The following is a 17,156-nucleotide window of genomic DNA, read 5'->3' on the forward strand; positions in this document are numbered from 1 at the left end:
CGACGAGACAGCTGTTTTTTTGCGAATGTCGGCTGCAATATGCGATTCATGGAATTCTGTATTATAAAACGCTGTTTCGCCATTTATTTGATGAGAGCAAATGTACTGTCCATTGCGGAATCCTTGACGGTGACGTCACTGCGATTTATCAATTTCAACGCCTCACCAAGCTTATCTTTGGATAATTTATTGCACCTAGTTATCACTTCCCCCAAAATGCCAATATTTCGGCCAGGAAAAAATTAAACAGTACAGCGCAGTTCAAAATCGAACCCTTTCGCGAGCAGGTGTATTTGTCGACCTTTATAGTCACACTGATAATGCTGACCAAATCTCTACTAACGAGTGTAGTATTTTTTGCCGTTTCCGCATTTGGAAATGACTCCAATTATTTATTTAACTCGGAAAAGTGAGTAGTAAAACATAAGGCTTAGTTCAAGTGCAGTTTCTCAAACTATTTTCATTTTACGACAGATTCCCGAAGAATGCCGCAATTCCAACGCTCGCAAATGGAAATCTGGGCTTCGTAGTGCATAGCGACAGCGTCTTTCTGAGCGGAGTTTACAACGGTATGGCGAACCAGAGCCACCGGGCTCGAATACCAAATTACGCCAGACTGCAACTACCGGAATGTTCCTATGAAGAGGCAGAGGAATCGCCGAATTGTTCCTACCAGCTGGATATTAGATTTGGTCGCTTCCGGACTATATATAACGATCCTAACGGGCAGATGCGGTTGATTCACGAAGTGTATCCGCACCGTTTCTTCCAACATGCGATTATCAATCGTGTCCGCATACAACGCCTTAATGGTGAAGGTACGCTAATGGCAAGGATTGTACAAAATCCTGGCGTTCCTTCTGAAGACATAGTTTTCGAACCAACGCAGGCCCAGGACATAAACGGTCAAACGGTTTGGTACATGTGCGGTCAAACAAATCAGGTTGAAGATTTCTTTTTTCAAACCGCCGGTTCACGTGTTTGTGTTTTCTACAAAAACTCTCAAGTAACGTATTTAGTTTTGGATGGTGATAGAACTTCACAGGACTACTATTTCTATACGGTATTTGCTCGAAATGAAACAGTTGGTGCGGATGAGATGAAATTACTGATGTCTGCAGATATTGAGCAAACACATTTGGTACAAATGAATGCCTTGTGGGACCGGTACGACATTGTCGTGGAAGGAAACGATGAATTGGACCGAGCGATCAAGGCTAGCTCGTTCGCATTGTTCAGTAATGTTCAATCTCTAGCAAGCAGTCAGCCAGGCGTTTTTGAAGGGTATGGAATTTCTCCTTCCGGTATCGGTCGAGGTGGCGGTTCGAGCCCAGGTTTCCAAGGGCACAACCAGTGGGATATGGAAATGTGGATTTTCCCAGTTTTATTGTTGATAGATCCGCGAGCTGCTCGTGAACTGTTGCAATACAGAAGTGCTACCATACGGAGAAGTCTTGAAGCCAACGCTGCCGATCAGGGATTCGAAGGTTGGAAGTATCCCTGGTCTTCAGCTTACACCGGTAGTGAAGTTTCATCTTCGGAAGAAGCAGTGACCTTGCAGCATCATATTACAGCTGACGTTGCGTTCGCTGCTCGGCAGTATTTGTTCGCCACGTCTGATTTGGACTGGATGGAGACGAATGGTTGTGAATTGGCCTATCAGACCGCAAAGTTTTGGAAAAGTCGAGCGACCTATAACGCCGATCGAGATAAGTTTGACATTCGCTTTGTGATTGGTCCAGATGAGCTCAATCGTAACGTGTACAATGATGTGTTCACAAATGTTGTGGCGGCTCACAATCTTTTCTTTGGAGAATTTGCGGCTTGTATGTGTAGGAGCTCATTGAAGTTGGTGAATGAGGACGAAAAGGAGTTTCTTAAAGTTGCAAAGAGCCTTCAACTACTCTACGATGAAGGTACTGACTATCATCCACAGTTTGACAGATACATTGTCGGTGCGGAGATCGGTCAGGCCGATGCTGTGCTGCTCATCTATCCGCTCGCTTTTCCAATGGACGAGTAAGTTTTTTTTATTGATGAAGAAATTATAATTTCCAGCATAACAAGCTAAACTGTTTCAGTTCGACGAAAAAAAGGAATCTTGAGGTCTATGAAAAAGCTACTGTTCAAAATGGTCCGGCAATGACTTGGCCGATACACACGATTGGTTGGCTGGAATTGGGTGAAAAAGAGCGCGCAGCTACGCTTCTTGAGAAAAGTTATCGTGAATACTTACGTCCACCGTTTAGTGTGTGGAACAAGATGCCTTTGGACTTCGCGGAAGGATCGAACTTTGTCACCGGTGCAGGTGGATTCCTCCAATCTATTTTAAATGGCTATGGAGGCATACGTTTATCAAATGACTCGTTCGAAATCAGAAATCCAACTCTTCCTCCAGCAACCAGTCGTCTATACATTCCGGAAATAAATTATTTGACGAGTCGGTTTTCGTTGGAAATTTTGCCGGATAAGTTTGCAGTTATATTTAAACCGGGATCGGCTAATACAGCACTTAAATTGTTCGTTGATGATGACTCGGGACGGGAAATGTGTGATTCTTGCGGTGGTAGGTTTCCCTGTAATATAATTGTAGAACAATGATATTCAAATATATGAATTTTCAGCGTACGCCACGAGGAGCATTCGATTACAGCAAATACTACCGGAAGGTTCAGCAAACGAATGTACGCTGAAGACGACCACTATGAATATGAGACTAGAAGACCAGGACGACGGTGCTGCCAGCGTAATGACGTCAGTACGATTGATAGTAGCTACGATAGTTGTTGGTTATACGATTAGAAAATGGATGTATGCTTTCTAAATATAAGATTTTCTTTATACTAAACTGATCCTTTATACTTTATACATCCTAGTATTACAAACCCTCTATGGTTTAAAAAAAGTTTTGCATAAAGCAGACTTAATAAGTTTTTGTTTTTCTTCTGTTGGTTGTATAATTGTTGAGTAAACCACCCTTCAACTGAATTGTTTTTTAAATATTCACATGGAAAGAAACATCTTTCATCGATGATCAATTTAAATTGAGTAAAAACAAATATAGGATAAAAAATCGATTTATAAGTGACTGTGTAGGATAACGTATTATATGTTTAGGCCAGGGTGTTAGGTGTATATGTTATTGACCACTTCAATTTGATTTTGCCAATATGTAACATATACCGCGTAGCGCTCTGGCCAAAACATATGCGATACCCTATTTGTTGTGCATTGATTGAAAAACGCAATCGATCAACGAAGGTGAACTTTGGTGTTTTTCCTAGTTGACTAATTATTTAACAAAATTCAATCAATTACTCCGTGTGTGCTTTTTGTATATTCGGAAATATACATACGTTCACTGATAAAACAGAAGTGTTGTGCTGCTGTGACTAATGCTAATTATTACCAAACCGGCTCGCTTGTAGCGTCCACAACAACCACACCGTCGCTTGGTAAAGCAAATCAAAATCTCTCAGCTTGGCTTCTGGTCTAAATGCCATTAGTTCCTCACGGAGGGTCCTTAACTACTATCACTTAACTTTAAATAGCAAAGATACTTCCAACGTCTTTAAACACTCCAATATAGGAAGCATTTGGTACGAGAAATCCACACGCTTAGTTTCAAAGAGTTGAATGGAATTAGGTATCATTTCTGGTTCCACTTGATTCCTTGAAATTCTGCCTGCGGTAGATGCCGCGCAGTTGGCCTAGCCGTACTATCCAGGAAACTCAGTCGATATTCGAACATACGACGACTGGCTTGTTAAACGGTCACTGGAAAAGTATGACAAAAAAGTGTTTCCCGTGAAACGTCGATAGAAAATCAACAAAAGGAAATATGATTGGCATCAGACATCACTAACACTTCTTCTTCACTCCACTCGTCTCTATTCCACTAGGTCCTGGGTTGCAAATTCTTTGAGCTTCTCAACTCTCGCAAGACTACTTCGATCTAGTCGGCCTATCTAGCACGCTGGCCTCATTTATTCCGGATGCTGGTGGGACCTGCTCGTGCTTCATGCGCATGCGCCACTCCTTACTTGTACACGGTTCAAAATAGTCCGGAACATTTTTCATTGGAATACCGCAAGTGGACGTACGTCTTCGTTAAACAAAGTTACACAGCATTCTTATGTACTTCGACGGATCGGTTTATCGAACGGAAGTGGATGGTATTCTCCATTTCGTCAACAAAATGAAATGGAAGATTCGAAATAAGTCAAACGAAATTAAGATCCGTCGAAATACAGCATTAGAGTGAGAGTCAAGTCTGCAAAGGACTACCGATCTAAATAGTGTTTCTAGTGTTTAAAATGCCGCTTCTTCATTTACACCATCAAAAACGTGCATTGTCCACACGAAGGTAGACCCGACGACGAGAACCCGAGTGTTCCAAGGGATATCAAGATCGTCATCGGGGATATAAACGCCCAAGTCGGCAGGGAAGCAATGTATAGATCGGTGATCGGGTTCCATAGCCTGCACACCGACACGAACGATAACGACCAGCGGTGCATCAACTTTGTAGCTTCCCGAGGCTTGACGATCAGAAGCACTTTCTTTCCCCACAAAGCCACCTGGAGCCACAACCTGACATGTGTAGAGACGAGGGATCCAATTACAAACGAGCGCGAGGTGGTCGACAGGTGGAAGCAGTTTTTCGATGAGCACCTCAATGGCGATATAGCACGGCGGGAAATTCGTCAGCTCAAGAACATTTGAGCCGCCGAAAAGGACCGGCTCTCGGCAGAGCTCTACAAAAATGGCCAAGAACCGCTAGCAACGGCACTTCACTGGCTGATTTCAAGGATTTGGGTGGAGGAGTGGATGGAACGTGTAGTCTGTCCCATCTACAAAAACGGCGTCCGGCTAGATTGCCCTAATGACGGCGGGATCACGTTGGTCAATGCTGCCTACCAGGTGCTCTCCAAGATTTGGTTGCGTCGTCTATCCCCAATAGCAAGAGAATTCGTAGGCTAGTATCAGACGGACTACTACGGATCGAATTTTTACTCTTCGACAAATCCTTCAGAAATGTAGAGAGTACAACGTGCCCACGCAGCATAAATCCGTGGATTTCAGAGCAGCATACGATACAGTCGAACGCGAACAGCTATGGCAGATAATGCACGAGTACAGTTTTCCGGACAAACTGACGTGGCTGATCAAAGCTACCCTGGTGCGAGTGATGAGTGATGTAGGGTAAGGAACGAGTTAAGCAGTGTTACCTATTTTAATCAGTTGAACATAAATGATCCGAAAATGCACTTTTTTATTCATATTTTCAAAATCTTTTGATAGGATCATCTTCACAAATCACTTAACCATACATTTGGTTTACACAAACACAATTTATTGGGTTTCCGACAAGAAATATGATGAATTAAAAATTGTTGTCCAAAAACGTACATTTTTCAGCTGCTCTTCAACAATCGCCACCTTGCTACTGACGAATTCATCAAATTTTCAGCACTGATTACAACCACTCTGAAAGTCAAGCACTCAATTGTCACATACCATATTATTCAGTCTCTTTTTTTCTATTATCTAAGGCTTTGTCACTAGCCGAAAGTTTTATTATTTTCTAACAAAACTGAAAACAAATTCTGAATTGATGGAACCTGTTCACCAGTAGCAGCAGCTGCAGCACAACTGATGAACTATCGTGTTGCCAAGATACTGTTTCGGTTCTGGAAATAAGAATTTTAAGTTTGAAATTAACTGAAACCTCCTATGGTGAAAACGTGGTTCAATACTTTTAAGAGAAATGTATGTTCATAATTAATTTTTCTTTATTAAAAACAACACAAAAGACAGCTTTTTCAATAATTTTCGAAGATTTTCTCAGTGATTTAATGAAGCAACGATGTGTTTCAATGTTATTTGCTTTGACAACACTGTTCTAAAGTTAGATCGTGTGCACTTCTATGTTTGCCTCTTTTGTTCTCCCACCATCCTTATGAACAGCGAGTGAGACGTCAAACTCGCAGTTTCCCATAAGAACACCAGAGAATAAAAGAGACGACGAATACCGTTTGCCGAACGGTGCGGTGAGTGTACGCCCCGATAAACAATTTAGACAGATGGCATTTTACGCATATGCCGATACGCTATGCCGATTACGCATCAGATGCCGATTAGTAGCTCGCGGATAGGAACGCGAACTTACTGAATAGGGGGAAAAGTTCGAGGGATTTTTTAACGGGACGTAAAAAAATTCAGATTTCAGGATTGCTGAAAACAGCACCCTGCGGGTGAAAATGGGTTCGGTGTGTTCAAAATTAGTTCCACCGCTCCGAAGTTAAAGCGAAAGTTTAGCTCAACAATAGTGTCTTCCAATGGTAACAGCTTGAAGAACTAAAGAGAGCAAGAAGATTGGTATGCTGATATTCCCCACTTAGTCAACCCATCGCTTGTAATAAGGTAAAACAATCAGTGACCCGCTTAGACTGCTTAAAACTAGTTCTTTACCCTACGTGCGCGTTTCGGGAACACTCTCGAGTCATTACGAATCGCGCAGAGGCTTACGGAAAGGGGGACGGACTATCCCGTATGTTATTCAATGTCGCTATTGAACGTGTGATCCGGCGAGCGGACATCGATACGAGAGGAACGATCTTAAGCAAGAGTAGCCAACTCCTAGCCTTAACAGACGACCTCGACATCATTACTAGAAGCTTTGGGACGGCGGAAACAATCTACGAACTGAGGCTAGGAGGATAGGGTTAGGGTTATCAATCAATGCGTCGAAAACCAAATATATGATAGGAAGAGGCTTCAGGGAAAGCAACGTTTGCCTCCCACGGACAGTGAGACTATTGACGGCGATGACCTGGAAGTGGTTGATGAATTCGTATATTTGGGATCTATGGTCACCGTCGATAATAATACGAGTAAGGAGATTCAACGACGCATTCAAGCTGGAAGTTGAACCTACTTTATCCTCCGTAAGACGCTTTGATCAAGGAGCATACGCCGCTGCACAAAGCTGATGAACAAACGTAGTACAAACGGAAAGCGGAGAGTGGCGAGGTGTATGAACCACCAGTTGCAGGTACTACTTGAAGAGATTCCCATCGGCGAAGGTTGGGAGACTACGGTGGGCCGGCCACGTCGCAAGGATGCCTGATGATTGTGCAGTGAAATTCGTTCTCTTCAAGAATCCTACCGGCACCAGGAATAGAGGGGCCCAACATGCCGTATGGCTCGACCAAGTTAAAGCTATAAACACGCAACGAATTGGCGACGAGTAGCCCAGCGCCCAGGACCGAGGACAATGGAGAGGAATTCTTGATACGGCAAGAGGCACCCCGGTTGTAAGATTCAGCCTATAAGTGCACCAAGAGATTGGTAAAATGTTCGAAAAAATGTTTTTCAATAGCACAAACGTTTTCATCAACGGATTGCTAAGCAGCATCGGACACAGCTTGAGGAGCGGATCAAAAGGAATCTGCAAAGAAGCGCTTGATTGGAATTCGTAGAGATAACAAAGAAGAGGGCAGAGCCAGATGATGGTTAGGGCAACCCAACTTAGCTAAAGACATTTGGATTATCCGCAAAAACCTGTGCTGGCGACAGCTGAAAACCATGACGGGTAACCATCGGCAATGGAGATCTCTGATTTCATCCCTGTGTTCTGCCGGACCGGCGAACATGGATCGTTGAAATATTTCTTTCGTTATATTATGAAAACACAAATCTCTTCAACATCTCAATTATATTATTTACCCATCCTAATCACTATTATAGTTACACATTAATCATCACTCTTTAGATTGCTTAAAAATATAAACTTTTGCTACTGATCGAAGAGCAAACTATTAAGACTACCCAATATGACTAATTATGAGACAAGGTTTGTGATAAGTTTTTTTTAATGGACATACCTATTCTTTGCTTCTATAGAATATAGGTTCCGTCTATACATATCGTCACAAAAAACATTTTATTCAAATAGAAATAGATACCTTATCAATTGTCTCATAGCTAAAACCCAAGAAAAAAACTTAATAAGCTCCTATGCAAACAAAATGCTTACTGATCGTGACTTGTTCAAAGCTATTTAGGAATATATTTGAAAATTCTAACGATAAACCATTAGATTTAACTAGTTTATGTAAAGTTGTATGAATGTGTTGAGCTAGTTGTTTTCAAATTTTACATTCTGATCATACAGATTCTGATCATAATCTCTATTGTGAATTCAGAACAGAAATTTTGATCAGATTTTAGTTCTAAAGCTACATTTTTATAGCCTAGATGTTTTTACGTTAAACCTCCGTGAATACAGCTTCAACATTGTTTTTATTGCCATTAGAATTAAAGCTATATACCATAGCTGATTTAGTTAGTTCTTGATTTCAATTACTGCCTTACGAATTTGTAGTAAAATTATAATAGCTTAAGCAATAAAGGGTGTTACGATCAGAATTCGGCTAACTTAAACCTGATGAACTTCTTTCAGTTGTGAGCTTAGAAAAACCTGAGCACCCTTTATTGTGTAGAAGTGCGTGTTCAGAATCGTGCCTCTAATTAGATTTTGACATTCGTTTCAATTATCAAAATGGTGTTCAAGCAAGTGGATTTGCCGCATCGAAGTCGACAGCCAGGAAACCTGGATAGGAAGCAAATCAAACGACAACAGGTCTGGGAGCGCTTTCAAGCGAAACCCTAACTTTTCTGTTCGAGATGTCGCAAACAAGCTTGGAGGGTTGTCTACAACCAGACGTCAAGCTAAAAACGAGGTGACGTTTAAAAAGGTAATGACTCCAGGGGGAAGTGATGGGCGCCATGTTTTTGTTGCCTGCATCTCACCATATGCGAAAAAGAAAGAGCAATTCACCGCATAACGTTTCACTCAACAATATTAGCAACAAATTTATCTGTCAGGCGGGTGCTTTTTCTGAAATAGCGCTATTCGTTAAGTCGACTGCACCGTTCGTTAAGATACGGATAACACTCCTCTGTAATGACTTCAAGTTACAATGATAAACCAAGTAAGGCGGCTAAAACACGATTCCTCAAACGGTACACGATGTTGCTAACGAAATTTGATCGCGTAGTGATGGGTTCCTGAGTAGGACAGCTCCTGAGTAGGAGTTTTATGACGCAACCGGAAGGGGAAATGGCAGATATTTTCAAGCATATGAAACTGTCGAAATCCGCACAGAACAGTTTGGTTTGGCTGCTTGAATAGTGGCATTTTTCCTCCAACCGGGACTGTCTACCAGTAAATTTACGTTAAAGCAACAAGGTTGTTCTGTGCTGTTTCGGTCGGATTTGGTCATGGAGTAATATGCCGCAGACAACTTCCAGATGGTGGCCAAGGACAAAGACCCCCCACAACACATCAGGGTTGCGCCCAATCGAGAAATATTGAACCATCGTCTAGCGGCACTTGAGCAAGTCACAAAAACTGATGGAAGCGAGAAGTAGGGTAGAGAGTAAGCTAACGTTCTGCGACGAATTAAATGGAATAGTTGGTTGTACAATCCGGTCGCTCAACCGAAACTTAATTGAACCAACCCACACCCATTCTTGTTTGAACAAATTTTGATCAGAACACCCTTCACCTATAGGTACCTACACAACCTCAATAACAATAACGGTTTTATAACGTACCTATAACGCTTCTATGGACCAGAACTGGTCCTAGAAACTGCTCTTGGTAACATAGAATTATTGTACTGGCGTTATAAGCTATAAAATTTATGTTTACCTGTGTAACGCATTCTTTGTAAAGGAACTCAAGCCACTGCAACTATTATTTTGATCAATTGTAGTACTCTTTAACAGATGTACAATTGATTGGATAAACCACTTTCTAAAAGATTATTTCCCCGTAATTATCTAATAAAAATCCTTTATAAATTTGAGAAACCTATATCAATACATCAAGATACCGATCAGAAAATGCAGCATCTATGTTATTTTCTATTATTTCCAAACCTTTCGGTAACAAATTTCGTTTGTTTAGGGTCATATTGCAGAGTTTTTGCAACATAACACGATTCTAAATCTGCTTAAATTACGACGGAAAACATTTTGTAAAAACTGTGAATCAACCAGTACAATTTTATGAGGGTTAAATACACGAATTATCTACAGTATCTACTTACGTGCAGATTCGTGTTTGCTGGCTTCCAATCGATCACAATTGTTATCTCGCGTATGCATATTCATATAATTGAATTTGTTTCTTTTTTTCAAAACACATTGACTGATAAGCTCCGACAATTTCGATAGTGTGTTAACTGTTTATGAGTGCAAAATTTAGCGAGACACTCTTTTCAAGTCTGTTATGCTGTTTATGCTCATCAATCTTTCACTGCCGTTTCAGATAATTTTATTTAAATTATAAGATAATCGATCAAATTGCTTGAATTACACAATTTACCGTCATCCAAATGGGCCTGAATTGCGTTGTTGAAAACCAAACCGTACTAGGAAAGCATTCGAAACATTTTCGAAATCAACAAAAAAAAATCCTACAACAATCGCAACAGCTATGATTGATGCCGTAACCGTTTGGGAACTTTCTGGTGTTTTCGTTTTTTTCTATTGATATTGTTTCCTCCTCTAGAGTCACCACCCTCCCTACCGGGAGCGTGATGTTTCATTAATGGTCATAAGAACTTCCGAAAAGTAAGCGCTACCAGCAGCAGGGCAATGATGATAGGACTGACACGGGACATAAAACCGGAGCTTTCCTGATCGGCAACCCTGATGCCGATTTGGGTTTCCTGCAGTTTGCAGCCGTTAACGTTAGCCTCGTAAGCTGGACGTAAAATCACTTGATTGTTGAAGGAAACTACGGAAAAGAATATTTTCAGAGACCCATTCACAACTATCAAAGCCATACTTACTGAACTCCGTGTCTGTAACATTGTGCTCCTCTCCATCGATGAAAACTTTCACGGCTTCGAAGCGGGAACCCTCTTTGAAACCAATTCGCACATGGCCGGTACGGATGTCAAGATAGAACCTCACACCCATATAGCTTATTTCCGGAATGTAAAGTCTGCTGGTTTGCGGTAGCAGCAGTGGTTGTGTAACAACCAGTTCACCCTGTCGCAGACGTACTCCGGCGTAACCGTTGATAACGGACTGCAGAAAGCCTCCAGCACCAGTAATGAAATTTCCAGCGCCGTCCGTCCCATCACCGTTTTCACTCCACACGTTGAACGGTGCACGCATGTACTGTTGGTAACTCTTGACGAACATGGCTCGTGCTGCTTCATGCTGTTCCAAATCAAGATGACCAATCGTGTGGATTGCCCAGGTCATTGCTGGACCATCCGGACGGGTTACCAAACTATAGTAGCCTAAATTATTGGCTTTAGTGGACCTTGAAAGAGGAACAAATTAAAATGAAGGCCATAGAATCAACAGTAGCTTTACTTACTCATTCATGGGAAATTCCAACGGATAACCGAGAAGGACCACGTCGGCTTGCTTGATCATCGTTCCTAGCGTGTATCCAGCGTACTGCGGATGGAAATCCCTTAGTCTGTCGAAAACTTCCGTTAACGCTCTGGCGATTTTGGTAAACTCCCGGCGTTCTTCATTCGACGCATCCAACGCTTCAGCGCAGAGACAGCTGGCAAAGTCCCCGAACATGAGATTATGGGCGGCAACTACGTTCGTGAACACGTTATTAGTAATATCATGATGATCCTCATCGGGTCCCATAATTCTGTGGATATCGTACAAATCGGTTTGATTGTTGTACTCGGCTCGGCTCCTCCAAAACCGTGCAGTTTCATAAGCCAGGCGACACCCTTCGGATCTCATCCACTCAACGTCCTGAGTTGCGTAGTAGTACAGCCGAGCAGCGTATGCTATATCGGCAGTGATGTGATGTTGATAATTTGAGACGTGTGGACAACAATCGGGAGTAACCTCCGTTCCAGTAAACGCAGACTCCCAGGGGAACTGCCAACCTTCGTATCCGTTTTCAGCCGCTTTATCGGCAGCTGCCCGATGAACAACCGTTCGATAGTGAAGTAATTTACGTGCGTTGACAGGATCCATCAACAAAACCGGTGGGTACATCCACATTTCGGTGTCCCAGAAGCTGTGCCCTTGATATTCCTTTTCCACCTCACCACCACGTCCCAAACCGGAAGGTGAGAGGCCATAGAAAGGATAACTACTCGGTTGGTTGGTATACTGGGCAGGCAACGAACTGGATAGATAGAAGGAGCTTGCTTTGAGAACACGATCCAGGTCATCGTTGCCTTCCACCGTAATTCCGTATTTGCTCCAAACACGATCCATTTCTCGCGTGTGCAAAGATTCAGCGAATTGGGCGTTACTAATCGCTCTAATCTCGTTTTCAGCTTCAACAGTTGAGTGTGCAAAAACCGTGTAATACTCGAATTCTTCTGCTGTTTTGTCAACGCTCAGTAAAATCTGCTGTGGTAATTGAGTGAAATAAACGCATACGTTGTGTCCAAACTGTTGATACCGAGGATCTTCAACTTGGTTTGTTGTGCCACAGTGACGATTATATAACACTCCATTAATGTCTACCAGCTGAGGTTGACTGAACGTCACGTCCACGCTGGGTTGACCTGCGTACCGCTCCAGTTGCACACTGATTATGCTTTGCGAGCTTAACCGTTGGATACGTATTTTATTAACAATCACCTTATCGTAGTAACGGTTTGGATAAACCGTATGAACAACTCGGAAACCTGTCACATCCTCATAAACAGTAACAAACCTGTTGTACTTCATATCCAGCTGATAGTTACAATTGGTTTTGTTTATGTTCGTGGCGGCACAGAATGTTATTTGTATGTTCGCATAGTTTGGAATCCTGGCTCGGTGGCTTACACCCCGGAGACCGTTGTAAACCCCGTTCATGTGAACGGCATCGCCGTACACTACGAAGGCAATGTTACCATTTGCCAACGTTGGTGTGACGGCCTTTTCTGGTAATCTGCAAAAAAATTGATATTTGAAGTGCACAAATTAACGTTACTAAACTTAAAATGTCTACTCACCTATCTGTCGTAAACAGGTAGTTCGCATCATTTCCGCTCACCCCGGTGGTGATAAGGGCACCTGTAATCACTACTAGGGCTGCTAAATTAGCCAGCCACATTCTGATTACCGCTCTACGAGCGCTCACCTTTTCGGTCTAAGCACCTGATACGCACTGAACCAGATGCGATTTTGTATCCCCTTTCAATCGCTTCGGAGGGGACTGTTTTCGGGGTATTAAAATACAACAATTGAGGTTTGTCGTCTAACTATAATCGCATATCGACTTCAAGATAAGATACGGCTGTAAATCTGTTGAATGTTATCGACCTAGGAGAAAATGTCATTCAAATTAATGCAGACGGTTTCAAATTGATTGAAGAGAGTATATTATTAACAGATGTATCAAAATAGAATCATTATTATCTAAGCATCAATGCAACCAGAAAAATCAACATCTCTATACCTAGGTTATTACAATATTTTGTTGTTTATTCACGTGTAAAGCTTTTAATAAATGCATGAAATCATTTTCCAAATATTGTAACAGGTAAAATACTATTTACTATTTCCCAGAAACTGTTATCTATAGCGCAAAATCATAACGATAGATATTGGCTCTTTGCCTTGCTTTACGTTACTTAACGAGGAAAGGTCACATTTCCATTAAAAATACATTTGTTAACCCTTTTTGGTGTCTGTGATTGCTCTCCATAAAATGCTCGAATAAGTGAAACTTAAAAAAAACTTTCATAAGTTAGTACGGTTCAACGATACTCGTAGTACAGTCAAAAATTTCTTTGAAAGTGCAATCGAGTATTTAGCGTATACGTAAAGTTTGTTTAATCAGATATGAGACTAAAAACGGTATTTAAGCCCTGCTAGATGAATTAGTCAGACTCTCCTTTTCCTATTGACCTTTGCTTAATACAAAGCTAAGCCCAATAATCTAAAATGTAATATATGAGTCAACATTTGGAAGGAAAATTTGGATGAGCCGATAATTCAAAGTGTACAAAATGCGCAACAAGAAAGCGCTGATAATATTTCGAATAGGCGGTAGAGTATGTGACATATATAGAAGCCAGCGCACCGTTCGTCACTCTTCGATAAGTTTTATATATATTACTCAACCAAAATATGTGGTAAACTTCCTAGGAACTACGGTTGAAAGGCAACAACGACTAGCATTGCAGGCTTCTTATGTTGTTTAGTTCTATTTTCTGCCAATGCATTTAAACTGTTTAGTTTTTTTCATATTTTGTTCACAGGAAAATGGCACATTGAATACGAGATTTTTAAAACATTACCGTTTTGACATAGCTCAGTACAGTTTATTTTTGAGATATTCCAATCTTTGAAGTAACAATTTAGCTTAGAATATGCTCACTATGCCCTAATGTCCTCTTGCCATTCCTACGGATAGCAAAAGCTAAAGGTGGCTAAAGTATGCGGCAGCAACAACCATTTTCTAGGAATTACCTCAAGGTTTAAACCGGAAAGCATTCAGATCCACAACATGCACGAGGCACTGCGACTAAACTGAGTGACCCCTGTGCAGGTTTGGCATGCACTTTTTGCTTCGATTTTGCTTTTTTGATTACTGCACCTAAACCAAGCAGAATTTGAAAAATTGTTGTATGGGACATTTACAGAATTAGTTATTATCTGCAAAATTGCTGAAGAACGTAGTGTTTTATCTTTTGTATTTACGGCGCTATAAGGTTGCTACCAATGGCATTGCAGCCCTATAGCAGCGTAAATACAAGAGATAAAACATTACTTTTTTCATCAATATTGTAGACAACTATTTGTTCTACAAATGTCCCGAACACCACTTTTTCAAATTTTGCTTGGCTGAGATCCAGTAATCAAAAGAGCAAAATCGAAGCGAATAGTGCATGCCACGCCTGCCCCTGCGTCATCAAAAACTTTAGTCATAAGTCCATTATCCCTCAAATCCGTCCGTGGGCTGCATGAATCATTTAGAACGGCCGCAGTTTGACCATTACTGAGTCTAGACGCTCAGTTATCGACCAAATCAGATTTGAGTTTCTGAATTATTGTTATATGCTTATAAACCATGATTAAAAGCTGTTTTTTCATCGTTTTACATTCACTTAGAATTTAAATAATTAAACCTTTTCAATTGAATTATTACGCAAAACGTCTAGTTATACTCAGTTAGTTTTAAAGGTTTTACCTTTACTCTTCTTACCTTTTCTCTTGTGATCGACCGGCAAGCTGAATAGTCCAGTATAAAGGAGGGAATCACTGTACCTAAAATGGTGAAATTGTCAGTCAATTAACCGGCATGTAAATAAAAGATATTACCAATTTTAGTTCTCTATTCACTACATCAAGCAAATAATCTAATTGCTTGAAACACAAAAACAAGCTTACGTTATTAGATTTTGTATCTCTTTGGCCGGTTTGCAATTTATTTGCACCACGTACACATTATTTCTGTACCGACATCGTTACTCTAAAAAAAATCAAGCCATTCGCTTGCACACTCGATTATCACTTGGAATACTGCATTTCTAATAACCCAGCAGTTAATGTTATCTAAATTTGCTCCTTTTTATGCCAACTTTTTGCTAAATATTGCGGAAAAACAAATAATTCAAAACACTATCGATAAGAACTTCCAACACATCACATCACAAACCATCATCCACCCACTGACAGCCTGGCAGCTACCCGCTCCGCTGTCATGTTTTCAGTTGTTTCAAAGTAAATGCAATGAAAGGTCGCTTGCTCGCTTTGCGCTACTCCGGGCACGCTGCTGCTGGTTTTTCCATGACGTTTTTCAAACTGGGGGAAAACAAACCACCAACACAACCGCAAATTAGCAAGCTCTATTCTTGAAACGGCAAATATTGCTTTTTTCTGGGTGGGTTTTTCTCACGGGAAAGTGATCACTTGACATGATTCAAATGACTCATATGGTATTTATTTGTGACGTCACCACTTTCATTAGACTAAGTCTAATATTTGCCGTTTCAAGAATAGAGCTTGCTAATTTGCGGTTGTGTTGGTGGTTTGTTTTCCCCCAGTTTGAAAAACGTCATGGAAAAACCATCAGCAGCAGCAACAAATCGCGTGTACGTATATGCGGCATAGTGTGCGTACGGTAGCTGTCAGCAATCTCAATGCGTATTTGATACTATATTTAATATTGGTAAAACTATATCTGAACTGAATATATCAAACTAGAGTATCCTATCACTTTTACGTTTAAATGCTCCAAATAAACAACATGTAGAAGGTAAATTTCAGTACTCAGGAACTTTCAACCTTCAACAAATCTAGTCGATTCGTCTGCCGACATGGGCATTGTCGGCAGCACATTTGCGGCGATGGCCCAACAGTACACCAGACTCAAGTGCGAAGCAGAGAAAATAGGACTTAACGTAAATATTTCCAAAACGAAATACATGCTGGTCGGTGGACATACTTACACACTTTAGCAGCCGAGAGCCGGGGTGGCTCTTGCCGTATCAAGAATTCCTCTCCATTGTACTCGGTCCTGGGCTATTTGTCGCCAATTTGTTGCGCGTCTCGACACACGCAAGTCGGCTTCAATCTGGTCGAGCCATCTAGCACGTTGGGCCCCTCTATTCATGGTTCCGGTGGGGTTCTTGAAGAGAACGAATTTCACTGCACTGTCGTCCGACATCCTTGCGACGTGGCCGGCCCATCGTAATCTCCCAACTCGCCAGGTCTACGATGGAAATCTCTCCAAGTAGTGCCTGTAGCTCGTGATTCATACGCCTCCGCCACTGCCCGCTTTCGGTTTGTACTACGCCAAAAATAGTTCGCAACACCTTTCATTCACGGCAAGTGTACGTATGTCTTCCTGTCTTACTGTCTCAAGCCCATAGAGGACTATCGTTTGTACATCATCAGCTTCGTGCAGCGGCGTACGCTCCTTGATCATAGCGTCTTGCGTCGATTTCCAGCTTGAATGCGTCGTTGGATCTCCTTCCTTACTCTATTATTGTCGGCGGTGACCAGAGATCCCAAATATACGAATTCATCAACCACTTCCAGTTCATCGCCGTCAATAGTCACTGTTCGTGGGAGGCAAACGTTGCTTTCTCTGGAGTCTCTTCGTACCATATATTTGGTTTTCGACGCATTGAGTTGTAACCCTATCG

The 17,156-nt window shown here is 41.5% G+C and overlaps 2 protein-coding genes across 3 annotated transcripts; one reads left to right on the plus strand and one right to left on the minus strand.

Moving 5' to 3' along the window:
• The first annotated feature begins 320 nt into the window (after positions 1-320).
• LOC128740668 (protein-glucosylgalactosylhydroxylysine glucosidase-like) lies at positions 321-2,824 on the plus strand. The gene is made up of 4 exons (XM_053836230.1): positions 321-409; positions 475-2,019; positions 2,082-2,566; positions 2,625-2,824. Exons 1-4 carry the CDS (start codon positions 321-323, stop codon positions 2,822-2,824), a joined length of 2,319 nt encoding a protein of 772 aa, XP_053692205.1.
• A 4,881-nt stretch (positions 2,825-7,705) lies between these two features.
• Positions 7,706-15,685, minus strand: LOC128741574 (protein-glucosylgalactosylhydroxylysine glucosidase-like). Of its 2 annotated transcripts, none has more exons than XM_053837496.1 (6): positions 15,397-15,685; positions 15,212-15,273; positions 13,014-13,323; positions 11,408-12,949; positions 10,869-11,350; positions 7,706-10,813 (listed from the first exon to the last, which is right to left on the minus strand). In XM_053837496.1, exons 3-6 carry the CDS (start codon positions 13,112-13,114, stop codon positions 10,629-10,631), a joined length of 2,310 nt encoding a protein of 769 aa, XP_053693471.1. In that variant the 5' UTR covers positions 13,115-13,323; positions 15,212-15,273; positions 15,397-15,685; the 3' UTR covers positions 7,706-10,628. The 2 variants fall into 2 exon arrangements, with proteins under 2 accessions (XP_053693471.1, XP_053693470.1); XM_053837495.1 differs by having other exon boundaries at positions 15,328-15,685.
• Between the last annotated feature and the right edge of the window lie 1,471 nt (positions 15,686-17,156).

This window comes from Sabethes cyaneus, chromosome 3 (assembly GCF_943734655.1).
Source record: "Sabethes cyaneus chromosome 3, idSabCyanKW18_F2, whole genome shotgun sequence".
NCBI classification, from domain to species: domain Eukaryota; kingdom Metazoa; phylum Arthropoda; class Insecta; order Diptera; family Culicidae; genus Sabethes; species Sabethes cyaneus.